This window comes from Gymnoscopelus microlampas (genome assembly GCF_963454915.1).
Source record: "Gymnoscopelus microlampas genome assembly, chromosome: 23".
Classification (NCBI taxonomy): domain Eukaryota; kingdom Metazoa; phylum Chordata; class Actinopteri; order Myctophiformes; family Myctophidae; genus Gymnoscopelus; species Gymnoscopelus microlampas.
In genome coordinates this window covers 32,362,869-32,376,583 of record NC_139960.1, presented here as the reverse complement: position 1 = coordinate 32,376,583, position 13,715 = coordinate 32,362,869, and the positions used below count along the sequence as shown (strand labels likewise).

At 43.3% G+C, this 13,715-nt stretch overlaps 1 protein-coding gene across 1 annotated transcript; it reads left to right on the top strand.

The window, feature by feature from the left end:
- Positions 1–1,305: 1,305 nt before the first annotated feature.
- On the top strand, positions 1,306–7,830 carry LOC311039626 (DNA excision repair protein ERCC-6-like; the record flags this gene model as incomplete). Its single annotated transcript, XM_084049564.1, has 7 exons — positions 1,306–1,673; positions 3,705–4,495; positions 4,792–4,906; positions 5,348–5,536; positions 6,213–6,556; positions 6,697–6,886; positions 7,528–7,830. The coding sequence occupies exons 1-7, from the start codon at positions 1,335–1,337 to the stop codon at positions 7,828–7,830; spliced, it is 2,271 nt and encodes a 756-aa protein (XP_083905690.1). The 5' UTR covers positions 1,306–1,334.
- Positions 7,831–13,715: the final 5,885 nt, after the last annotated feature.

Below are 13,715 nucleotides of genomic sequence, written 5' to 3'. Positions count from 1 at the left end.
CATTGTACGGTAAAACTGCTCTCAAAGTCATTCTTTTAGCACAGAAACGAACGCAAACAAAGTTGATTCAGACAATATAGAACATCACCAAACCCAGTACTGTTTTTTTTTTTAAATAAAAATGTCAACTTCCTGTTGATTTTGCCATTTTTAACAAGTAGAAAACCCGGACTGGATCGGCGGATCCGGATCCAGATCTTCAAATAGCAAAATGAAAGAAAATCTCGGGATGAAATGCAGTATTCAGAATCGAATGGTTCTTTGTGTTCAACTATATTACTGACATTGTTCTTATAGTTTTTCTTCTCTGTTTTGACAGGTCATTAAATTTGGATGAGAAAATGGAGGAGGCCTATCATCGGTAGCTATGAAATCAATTTCCATTTCTAACCTAGAAATAAATACCTGACCTAGGAAGAAAACTGTCCTCCATAAAGAGCTGTGAACTAAGGCTAGAGCCCAACCGACACCAGATTTTTGGGTCTGCTCCTGATTTTGGAGAGTCCTAGTCTTCTAGACCACCGCTGCTTACCAATATTTTGTGAAAAGTCAAATTAATTTGAAAACCCCTATTTGAGAACGTAGAAATAAAAAAAGTAGATTTTTCAAAAATTGTGTGTATGTACAAGCTCACGTGTTGCGATGCATTCTGAGCTTGTATATGATATTTTAGAATATATATTTGGAAAAGTTTGCCTATAACATGACTGTAGTGTAAAGGAAACCAGGTCTCCAGGGAATGTGGTATAGAGTGGCACAAGGTACGGATGTGTCCTGGTTAGAGGTCACGGAAGGAACCAGACTTTCCCAGTTGAGGGGCGTTATTACAGCTGTGGTCTCAAGTAGCATCTAAATCTTTAAACCTGGCATCCCTTTTTTTGGGGTATGTCAATATAGAGCACAGAACTTCTGATGTCCCTCACTCATCCCCTGGGTCACGGCTTTGTTTCCCCATTCTGAATTCCTATAGACGTGTTTAATATCGCGGCATACAAGAATTGTGGTCCAAAAATAAACAAACGGGCCAGCTCATTTGTTTATTTTTGGTACACAGTTCTTATGTGCCGCAATATTAAACGTCTATCGGGAAACAAAACCGTGACCCAGGTAGGATACGTAAAGTGTCTTTTTGTTTTTACCCTAATTTAAAAAAAACTGCAGATCTACAAGCTCACAGCACGTTGTGAAACGGCACGTTTTGAGCTTGTAGATTGTAGGGGGTTAACATGTCTGAAAAGCATGTGTGCGTGTGTGTTGGTCAGATGTAAGAAGGAAAACAATTGGGAACCACTGATTCATACTACATGCTGGTGAATAGATGATGCTTAACTAATATGCTTTGCTTTTCCAGGCATACGAAGGACGGGAAAGCCGCCGCCAGAGCTGGAGATATGGCCAAAGCCCTGAAGGAGTTCAAGAAGGCCCACAACATCCTTCCCAGTGAAAAGCTCATGGGGAGAATAAATAGACTAGTGGACGTCCTGGCAGAACAAGGGGATGTTAGTGAAGATGACGCTTTTGTGACAATCAATGGCCTTGCGCTGTTCAAAGACCTGCATGACAAGCTGTACGACTATCAAAGGGAGGGAATAGCGTTCCTCTACGGTCTGTACCGGGATGGACTTAAAGGCGGCATCCTGGCAGATGACATGGGTCTTGGAAAGACCATCCAGGTACGGCTGCAACTAATTATTTTCATAATTGAATAATCAAAAATAAAATGTAATCGATACAATTAATTTAGAATACTAATATGCTGATATGTCAAGACAAGTTTTCTGAACCACTTTAATGTTTTCCTGTCATATGCATTCCATGCATAGGCCTACCAGAAATGTTGACATGATACATCACTGAACTGATTATTCAATTACTGAAATAAAAAATGTAATCTTATCACCCCACTTGATCACCTCACTCCTTCTCCACATTCCTCGCCATAACCCCATCTGACCTCTCCTCTGTTATAGTGAGCATGAAGTCCTCAACCTGCTCACTGGACCCCCTCCCCACTTCCCTCCTCAAGGACTGCCTCCCCACTCTCTCCCAACTCATCACCAAAACTGTCAACGCCTCTCTCTCCTCTGGTTCTGTCCCCGCTCCCCTAAAGCTTGCCGCCGTCACACCCATTTTAAAAAAACCCGGTCTCGACCCTGACTCCCCCAACAACTACCGGCCCATATCCAACCTACCTTTTCTGTCAAAAGTCCTGGAACGCGTTGTCGCCACGCAAATCACCACATACCTTGAATCCAATAACCTCTTTGAAAATTTCCAATCCGGCTTCCGCTCCAAACACAGTACAGAGACTGCCCTCATCAAAGTCACCAACGACCTCCTGCTCTCCTGCGACTCTGGTTCTCTCAACATCCTCATCCTCCTTGACCTCAGTGCTGCCTTTGACACCATCAACCACTCCATACTCCTCTCACGCCTCAAAACCACCCTTGGAATCACCGGTACCGTCCTCTCCTGGTTCACATCCTACCTCTCCGACAGACATCATTTCATTTCTATCAATAACTCCAAATCCACCACAACCTCTGTTACCCACGGTGTCCCTCAGGGCTCAGTGCTTGGCCCCCTCCTGTTTATCCTGTACATCCTCCCCCTCGGACAAATCCTCCGCCACCACGGCCTCAGTTTCCACTGCTACGCGGACGACACACAGCTCTATCTCCCCTCCAAAACCATCACTGCCACCACCATCTCCACCCTCACCTCCTGTTTGACTGACATAAAGTCCTGGATGCAAAAAAACTTCCTTAAACTCAACTGCAATAAATCAGAAATTCTCATCATCGGACCAGATGCCCTCACCCGCCCCACTCATAACTTCTCCCTCAATATTGACGGCTGCACTGTCACCCCCTCCACCAAAGTCCGAAACCTTGGTGTCATCCTGGATCCCACCCTCTCATTCCAATCCCACGTCAATCACATCACAAAAACAGCCTTCTACCACCTCAGAAATATCGCCCGCCTCCGTCCCACTCTATCCCAAACTGCTGCAGAAACACTCATCCACGCATTCATCACTTCCAGACTCGACTACTGCAATAGTCTCCTCTACGGTGCCACTGCAAAAAATATCAAAAAACTCCAATATGTCCAAAACTCTGCTGCCCGCCTCCTCACCAGAACCAGATCCAGAGACCACATCACCCCAGTACTCCATGACCTTCATTGGCTCCCAGTAAAGCATAGAATAGACTTCAAAATACTCATCACCGCCTACAAAGCCCTCAATAACCTGGCCCCCTGCTACCTCTCTGACCTCCTCCAACGCCACGAACCCTCCCGCTCCCTCAGGTCTGGCGACGCAAACCTCCTGGACTTCCCCAAAAAAATAAAAAAACGCACCTGGGGTGACAGGGCATTTTCAGTTGCGGCCCCCACCCTTTGGAATCCACTCCCTTCCCACATCAAAGCTGCCCCCACTCTTGCCGTTTTCAAAGCCTCCCTCAAAACCCACCTCTTTAGACTCGCCTTCCCTGCCCAGTCCTAACCAAACCTCACTTTCGTCCTCTATGACAAGTCTTAGCCTTTTGTTTTAGCCTTTTAATGTTTTCTTTTCTTTTGTTTTCTTTTTGCTCCTAATAAAATTGTTTTTAAGCTGCTTTGTAAAGCGACTTTGGGTACCAGAAAAGCGCTATATAAGTCTGATGTATTATTATTATTATTATTATTACCCCTACATCCAGATCATCTCATTCTTATCTGGCATGTACGATGCCGGGCATGTCGAACATACCCTCCTCGTTATGCCCACTTCCCTTATCACCAACTGGACAAAGGAGTTCGCCAAGTGGACCCCTGGAATGAGGGTGAAGGAGTTCCATGGTTCCAGCAAAGTGAAGCGCAGCAGGAATTTGGAGAAGGTCCAGAGACGTGGCGGCGTGGTCATCACCACGTTCAATATGCTGATTAACAACTGGGAGCAGCTGGCATCTTACAACGGCCGTGAGTTCAAGTGGGACTATGTGATCCTGGATGAGGCACATAAGATAAAGTCATCATCTACTAAAACCGCCAAAAGTGCCCATGCTATACCTGCGAAAAACCGCATTCTTCTCACAGGAACCCCTGTCCAGAACAACCTGTCAGAGTTGTGGGCATTGTTTGATTTTGCCATCCAGGGCGCTCTCCTTGGAACGGCCAAGACCTTCAAATCAGAGTATGAGAACCCCATCTCCAGGGCCAGGGAGAAGGATGCCACTCCAGGAGAGAAAGCCCTGGGAGCGAAGATGTCTGAGAACCTCATGACGACCATCCAGCCCTATTTTCTAAGGAGGACGAAAGCGGAGGTCCAGAAAAAACAGGCACCTAAAGAAGAAAGGACTGGAGAAGAACACACAGACTCGGGTGCAGTCATGCCAAAATTGACAAGAAAGAATGACCTGGTTGTGTGGACGTACCTGAGCAAGGTACAGGAAGAGATCTACACCCAGTTCTTATCCCTTGACCACATCAAAGAGCTGCTCACAACAACCAGGTAGGCCTGTCCACACTGAGATCTTGATGCTACTTTTACGGTGTCAGTTTTATGTTTATTTTTGGGTTATTCATCATGTGACACTGGAGGCTAAAAAGAAGCAAGTGTTTTAAATTTAGTTTTTCACCTTATTTTGGTCCAGCTGGAAACCAGTTTGCCACTTGAACCGTCACACGTTGTGTTGCAGACTGGCTATTTTCACCAAAGAGCTTTTGTGTAGAGGAGCAGACCCTGGGGGACATTGGGCAGTATGTGTATATAGGGTTTACTAAGTTACTCTACAACCCTACTAACAGGTCACCTCTGGCTGAACTGAATGTCCTGAAGAAGGTGTGTGACCATCCAAGATTGCTCTCTGCCAAAGCTGTGGCTGAGCTGGGCCTGCAGGAATGCTTATCTGAGGACCAGCAGGTATGCCGGTCATAATTATTTCATAATCTCCTGGTCGCAATCATGTTTGCATAATTAAGACACGTTTCTATTAATCAGTATAAAACACCTTCCTGAAATGTCATATTTCCTATGATCATTATTTCAACATATTTGTCCGTGCTCTTTTAACCACTTTCAACCTGGCATCCCTATTTTGGGCATTTCGAATTGAACATTAAAATGTTGGCTTTTTCCATAGTACATTATCTATTTATTTTGATTATTCTATCGTCATTGTCTTTTTTGTGTGAATTTTATTATGGGCTTTGATGTATATTGAAGTTATTTGTCATACTGTATCTGCCCTGTGCAATCTTCTGTTTACAAAGCAAATGGAAATGTTACAGTTCAGTGCTAAAAACACAATTAAATAAAAAATCATGGTCCACTAAAATGTCATGATGTCGATGGCCCTACCAGGAGGAAGTTGCAGGAAGCGGCATTGAGGGCATCTCGGATGAAACACTCATCTCCGAGTCTGGGAAGATGACGTTCCTCCTCCAGCTCCTCCACAGGCTCAGGGAGGAAGGTCACCGCACCCTCGTCTTTGCTCGTTTCCGGAAGGTGTTGGACATTCTCCAGCGAGTCCTCACTAACGGTGGCTTCAAGGTATGGCCTAGACTTTTTTGATAGTTGCTGGGCTATATGGACGAAATCAAATATGACTATTTGACCAAATTAATAACTCCATCAGTATTGTGACGATAATATTGTGTTGTAGCAATAATGTAAAAAATTATGTTAAATTAAGATTTACAAGCTGATGGCTTGTAGAATTGTTGACTGTTTAATATAAGGCCCAAGTGATTAAAACCAGGGAAAGGGAAAACTTATATAGTATGCCATATTAAGATATCCAAAATCCCATATCTTATCCCGATATTCATAAATATAGTTATAGATGCATGTTATTTAGATAAGTACTAGGTATTTTGTTCACCATAGGTTGTATGTCTACTGGCTATTCTAGTTTTCTTGGTACTCTAATTCAGTGGTTCTCAACCATTTTCATGTCCAGGACCCACTAACTGACAGATTTATTATGCAACAAATTAAAAAATAAAATCTTCTAAAATAGCAGCGTTACAAGCTCACAATATGTTGCAATGTGACACGCGAGCTTGTAGATCCAGCTTGTAGAGTGATTAAGCTCTGAAGTCTGAATAGTCATTTTTATAACTTTAATTCTAATGGTGAAATTTAAACTCATTGGGGGACCACTGGGCGGTCCCCACTGAGAACCACTGCTCGGGTCTAATTACTCAACCGCTTCCTCTATTGTAAGGTTATGAGGCTTGATGGCACGATTAACAAGATGGCTGAGAGGGAGGGGCTCATCCAGAAGTTCCAGAAAGACCGACGCTACTCAGTCTTCCTGCTGACCACCCAAGTGGGCGGCGTCGGCATCACCCTGACCTCTGCCAACCGCGTGGTCATTTATGACCCCAGCTGGAACCCTGCCACTGACGCCCAGGCCGTGGACCGCGCGTACCGCATTGGGCAAACGCAAAATGTGGTCATATACCGGCTCATTACCTGTGGCACAGTAGAGGAGAAGATCTACAGGCGTCAGGTCTTCAAAGACTCCCTGATCAGACAGACAACGGGTGACAAGAAGGACCCATTCAGGTATGCTGTGGGATTATATGTTTATATTCAATTTTATTATAGTGCCAATCACAAGTTCTCATTTTGATATATTACCTTCACAGGCACTTCATTTGAATAACACAGTAAGATAATGCATTTCAATGTATTTATCTTCACAGGTACTTCAGCAAGCAGGAGCTGAAGGAGCTCTTCACCCTGGAGTCGACACGCTCCTCCAATACTCAGCTTCAGCTGCAGACCCTCCACTCCAGCCACCGCATGACAGACCCCGAGCTGGATGAACACATAGCGCACCTGCACGCTATGGAGATGTTTGGCATCACGGACCACGACCTAATGTTCTCGCAGGTAGTTATTCCTGTACAGATTGCTTTAGCTCGTCTGTTTAATGCGGAGCTTTAACTCGTATGTTTAATGCGGTGGACGTGGTTCGCAAACTTTTTCAATTCAAGGACCCCCAAATTGATATATGTTTGACCGTGGACCATCTGAAAATGTTTTGTGCCAGGGACCTCCAGAAGCAAAGATTTGAGTTAAAATGTTTGCTTAAAAAATATATTCAAAGATGCCACGCTATGGAGCTTGTAAATCTGATTTCTTTTTTTTTGTTTTAACGGCCAAAGTATAAAATATGGTTAAAATGATTATGACGCTATATTAACTAACTTAGCTGGGACCCCCAAGGGCCACTTTGCGAACCAATTGTTTAAGGTACAAGGTATCTGTATAATGGTTATTCCTTATCGCACCATTTTTATAGCTGATATTCTCATGTTGCTATTGCTGTCATCCTTGACAAGCCCCCATCTGTTACCCTAGCCCCCCATCTGTTACCCTAGCTTTATTATTTTGATGATGCACAGAATTTTGCATACACACTTGCTTTATTGTGTTTGTCTCCCGGTCATTTGTGGACATCCACACTTGCGCGTCACTGCTTGAACCTGTATAGGTACTGACAATAAACGTTATTTATCTTTATTCTTGAGGTGGTGAACTGCGACGACGAGGACCCCGAAGATGACGAGTCCCAGCGATACATCGAGACAAGAGTCCAGAAGCCACAGGAACGGATGAGGGTCGAGTCTGAGCTGCATGCCCAGCTGGCGGAGAGCATGGGTGCAAGCACAGAGCCAGCGTGGTTGAGACAAATGGGTCAGACTGGAGCTGCAAGGTCCAATGACAAACGCGAGAGGGCAAAGCCACACTCTCCTGTAGTGGACCTCGACCAGTCTGGATCTCTAGAAGAACAACAAGATGGGAGTGTACAGATGATCGACGACAGTGTTTAAGAGAATCAGGCTGTTGGTGACAGTTTGTCTTCTTCCACTGATCCGACAGATGTGGCGTTCCAGTCTGGTCCTGCTGTGGAGCACCATGACGGCAGTCAAAATCGAAGCGTGCAGATGGTCAACCTCACTTTGGATGATAGTGTTGCTGAGAAGAACCGGGCTGAAGAGAAACATGACTCACCCAGAGATGCGTCCTTGTGTGGGGTCAAGGCACAGGAAGCGTCCTTTAGTGAGGTCATGGACACTTCAATAACAAAGGATGCTAGCCTTGGCGGTGTTTCAGCCAGAGATGTGTCCTTGAATGGGGTTCCGTGTGGCTTAGAGGGAAGAGATGCCTCCATTAGTGAGGTCATGGACTCCCCAAGACCCAAGGACATCGGCCCTGGCATCTCTCTGAAGAATAAAAGACTGTCTGTCCTGCAGTTGTCTGCTGCTTCGTGTATGAATGAAGACCGTGAACTGCCCTCATATGATGAGTCCCCCCAGCATGGTGACTTCGTCCTTGAGCTGGAGGACAGCTGCGACGACATGTTCGCTGGCGAAGAGAAAATTGAAGCCCAGGTGAGGAAGTTGCTCTCCCGTCTTCAGTTAGAGGGCAGTTTCGATGTCGAGAAGTCCCTAAATGTGGGAAGAAAGAATATGACTGTCAATGGCTCCTGTGTCTCTGAGACCTCTGCAGACTTCACAACGAAGAAGAAGAAGAAGGCAGCTGTCATTTATGACAGTGAAGAGGAGGAAGCTGACCACATACACCAGCCCCCTATTGGCCCATTGGATGACACGTTTGCTCCGGAACTGGGAGCTTACAGTTCCACTCCACTCAGAGCCACTCCACTCAGAGCCACTCCACTCAGAGCCGCCCCACTCGCCTCAACGTCCAGGATGAGCTCTGGAGGTAACACCTCTGTGGCCTCAAGGCGCTCTCTGAGGAAGTCATTGATGGAAGACATGGCTGATGAAGAGGGCAGCACGACAGAGGGCGAGGAAGAGAGCGTTGGAGGAGAAAAGGTTGAAGAGTCTGAGGAAGATGAAAGTGAAGGCTCGTGGGAAGATGCAAGTGAAGGCTCTAATGAGGACCATGAAGGCACTGAGGCAGAATCAGCTTCCGACGATGACATGGACTAAACAACCAGCCATATTCTTTGTCAATAACGACACTTTAACTTTCATAAACCAGCAGAAATGGCTGATCGACAAGATACGAGGTTGTGAAAGTGTTTAAGTATTTTGCACATTTTTTGAATACTATGTTTTAATGCAATAAAATATATTTGCATTAAGTCCTTTTCTGTCTTGTTTGTGAAGCGAAAACAAAAGTCGTGTTTTGTAATTATGTTTGTAGGTCTTAGTGTTTTTGAGAGGGTAAAATTGTGAACATTAAGAATTTAACCACTTTACATAACCCAACAGTGTGAGTGTAGGCGTCTAGTAAATTTGTCAGTGGGGGCACAAAATATGTGCATGAGTGTTTCAAAAATACTTTCCCATCACATGCTGTGACTCTTAAATGCAAAACTGCCAGTGGTGGAAAAAGTACTCAAATGTTTTACCTGAGCAAAAGTATTGGAATCAAAATGTACTAAAACGTTTGAAAATAGTAGATCTACTTGATCAACTTTTTTTCAAATGGCCTAGGTATAAAATGGGGCTAAAGTGGTTAATGTTTCATAATGTAGTAATTTATATCTGCAAAGTGGCTAGTTTTCAAATTGTAGTAGAGTAAAAGTACAATATTTGCCTCTGAGATGTTAAGTATAGACGATTGGAAATACTCCAGTAAAGTAAAAGTACCTCAATATTCTACTTAAAGGTATGGTAAGTGATTTTCTTTGGTTAAAATAAGTGTTAAATGGCTCTATATTCTGATAGTACTCATTGCTATAGAGTGTTTGTTCAGTAAAAGGAGTCAACTTGTCTCTCCAGCTCTTTATAAAACAAAATGCATTTTTGTTTCAGTTTAATTTCCAATTTGATCCAATCAGGATAGAGATCTCAATCAGGATATAGATTAAACAAGTGAAATTGGAAGTGATGACACTAAGAAATGAGCAGGCAAAATTGGAACTGGAACACAATAAAAATGAAGCTTAAAATGGGTACTTTCTCCTGATTGGCCTAGATTTTGACACCTACTGGAAAATGTATTTTCTGTTTATTAAAGAGCTGGAGAGACGGGGTTACTGAACAAACACTTTATAGCAATGATTACTATCAGAATATAGTGCTTTAACCTTTTAACAATACTTTTTGTTTTAACTCAAATATCACTTACCCTACCTTAAGTACAGTACTTGAGTAAATGTACACCTCTGAAAAAGGCGACATCTGGTGGTCACAAAATTGGGTAGTTATCAATCGGTGTACTAGCCTGGTAAACCCTCCCTCCGGAAATCTCATTTAATCGAATTGAAATGAGATTTCCGGAGGGAGGGTTTACCAGGCTATCGGTGTACCACCTGGATTGGACTTCTGCTCATCAGTCGTCACATCCACAACACGAGAGGAGGAAGACGGCCAGTAACTGCAACGAAGACACAAGGTTGAGAGAGGGAGAGGGGTGGCTTGTGTTAAATAAGATAAATGTGTTTTAAAATCTGGTCTCTTGAAAGGTTAACAGGTCCATCACCAGTAGGCTATGCTATTGCTGCATAGACGAAGTTGGTTGGAAAACTAAGCTCTGGTCCATAGCGTTGAAAACCAGGAATCAGGTTTAAGTTTCTGCTGAGTTGTGAATGGATTAGCAGCGCCTTCTGTAGTTTTATGTCTGATCCCGTTTAGAACCAGACATTTTGCAGACATGTTACTGCTACAGTCATGTCTGAATATATTAATGATTGCTGTTTAGAATTAGTGTGTATAGTTTGAGTTTGTTTATTTCCATTACAACCGTCACTTGGGGAGGATACACCCCTGCTCTTATAAGTCACATCTGCCTCTACCCCCCTGGTGAATCATGTCGATAAAACATAGAGATTCTGTGTCAAAACATATTTGAACCGCAAAAAAAAGGGTATTTATTAAATATAGTGTATAATTAAATATTCTAATCTTTTTTGAATATTTATGTCATATATTATATTATTTGAATATGTTTATGGTCATCATGATTTACCAGGAGCCTGGATGGCTTGGTTCCAGGCTTAAAATAATTAATATAAATATTTTCAGAAATCTCTGTGGGAAAATGAATAGGGTTTCTATTTGTAGAACCACAAAATGGCCACTGCTATGCCCTACAGGCCAGTGGTTATCAACTTTTTCAGGCTGTGACCCCCCAAAATAATCATATTTGAACTGGGGACCCCCTCAGGCCCCCACCCTGACAAGCACTTGGAATGAAGGAATAGAGGCATAACATTTAGTTTGACTTCCACAGATGCATATTGTGAAAATAGCAGATCTGCAAGCTCACAACACCCCACGTTGTGAGCTTGTACTGTAGATCTGCTATTTTCACAATCTTTGCCTCTTTCTTATATTAATTGACAATTTGGCCAATGTTTGACCAGTTTTTATTGTATAGTTTGTTGATAACTTTTATGCAGTAATGGTCTTTTTTTTCTTCTATTTCTTTGAGGTATTAAAAAGGTCTTGAAAGTGCTTAAATTGTCACATCACTATCATCTGGGATCCCCCCCCAATCATGGGTGACCCACAGGTTGAGAACCACTGCTATAGGCCTACGTTACCATTGCTTACTGTTAATTGTGTGAATGCATGATAACTGTTTTGACAGGTGTGTGCATGTTGGCTATATCATATCTTGTGCTTAATTTATTATGTTTATATAAGTCTTAGAGACATGGTATGCGTTATATTGGGGCGCTTTGAAGCTGTAAACAAGCAACACAGGAGCATTGAGTTAGTAAGACGGGTCGTAACGTTTCCAAAAATGTACCGACCATTTGCAACAGAATAGGCCTATAAGATAGTAATTTGACTTGTTAATGCAGACGACAGACAGGCGACCCCCCTCCCCTTTTTTTGGTATATATTTTTTATTTTTCATGCTTTTTTTTGTACATAGTGGTATTTTTTCTCTGTATTTTTATGTTGATTTTTGAACTGTTTGGTTGCTACTTAGCTCCGACGGAACCTCTCCCTCCGCTGTATAGCTCCGAGATGAGGTTCCTCGTTAGTTACTGCCGTCTGTTTTCGAAATGGTCGCACGTCTTCCACTTTACATGTTTCTTACCCCTTTCTGCACATCGTATCCAAAAGGTAAAGCATTTCCGCCACTCTCTCAGATGTTTTAAGTTTTAACGCGCCATAAAAGCTATCCAACGGGTTGAAGAAAGTATTTAATTTGCCTCGGTTTTCATCCGGTTACATGGTTTTTAAGACATTGCGCAAGAGTTGCGCCCGTAGAGATAACATTACTGATTACCCTACTGGTCAAATGTTGAATTGCATCTTCTAATGCAAAATATTATGGAACCGGATGAAAACCGAGGCAAATGAAATACTTTCTTCAACCCGTTGGATAGCTTTTATGGCGCGTTAAAACTTCAAACATCTGAGAGAGTGGCGGAAATGCTTTACTTTTTGGATACGATGTGCAGAAAGGGGTAAGAAACATGTAAAGTGGAAGACGTGCGACCATTTCGAAAACAGACGGCAGTAACTAACGAGGGACCTCATCTCGGAGCTATACAGCGTACAGCGGAGGGAGAGGTTCCGTAGGGGCTAGTTGCTACTATATATGTCTATGAAATTAATTCAAGGACCCCAACGGAAAGTCCGCAAGGACTTTTTTGGTTGGACCTTTTAGACGAAAGTATTATAAATGTAACTGTGTTGTTTTACATTCTTTTGCCTAATCAAAATTTCAATCAACCAATGCTGTATTAGTCTAATTAATGCAGTGCTTCTCAAACTGACGGGTATAAGCCTATGCATATAGGCCCTCATGGACCCCTACAACTCAAGAGTGAGTATAAATAGAACCAAATGGTTCCTTTTGCACACTCTCTGAGTTACAGACCTGTAAGGGTCTATTTGGTTCCTACCTGGCAATCATTTAGCTGGAGCCCCCCTCCCCCAAGGATCTTGGACCCCACTTTCTGAAGCACTGTTCTAATGTGATTGCGTCAATGTGATACTGTCTTTTTCTTTTGTCTACATGATTTTTGCGTTCAGTATAGCGTGCAATGACTGACCATAAGTATTCCACCTCTCCTGTCTAATAGGACAAACATGGATGTCATCTTTAGCGAGCCCACCGCGCACATGAACAAGGTGTTTGAGCGTCTGGTGGGTTTGTGGCGCAAAAGGGAACTGTGTGATGTTACACTGTTCTGTGGGGGGCTGGAGTTCCCCTGCCATCGTGTGGTGCTCGCCTCCTTTAGCTCGTACTTTGAGGTAAACGCAGATGCTCAACTTTCCATGTCATCGTCTATGGCAGTGGTTCTGATAAACCATAGATTGCTAACATCTATGGCAGTTTTCAGGCTGTGGACATAAACAAAAATACAATACAATTTAATACAATGGACTGTAGTAATTAGAACGGGTAAACTTGCATGTTTGAAATGGGAACAGCTGAAATCACTAATATATCAGTATTACATTGACCTGTGGGACGATTTTAAGTGAAGGTGGGAGCCATGTGGCCCCTGGGTTGCCGATGTACGGCATAAACCATCAACACTGGAAGCCAACCATTCAACCTTTCAACCTGCACAGGCAATGTTTACAAGTGGCATGGCGGAGTCCAGACAGGAAACGGTTGAGCTGAAGGAAATGGAGCCCGAGGCCATCGGCATGTTGGTCAAATATGCCTACACGTTGGAGGTGGTCATCTCCGTGAGAAATGTGCAGGTGATGTATTGTCTTATTCATTGTCTCCACTTTATGACCTGCATTGCTTTAGTCGGGTGGAAATG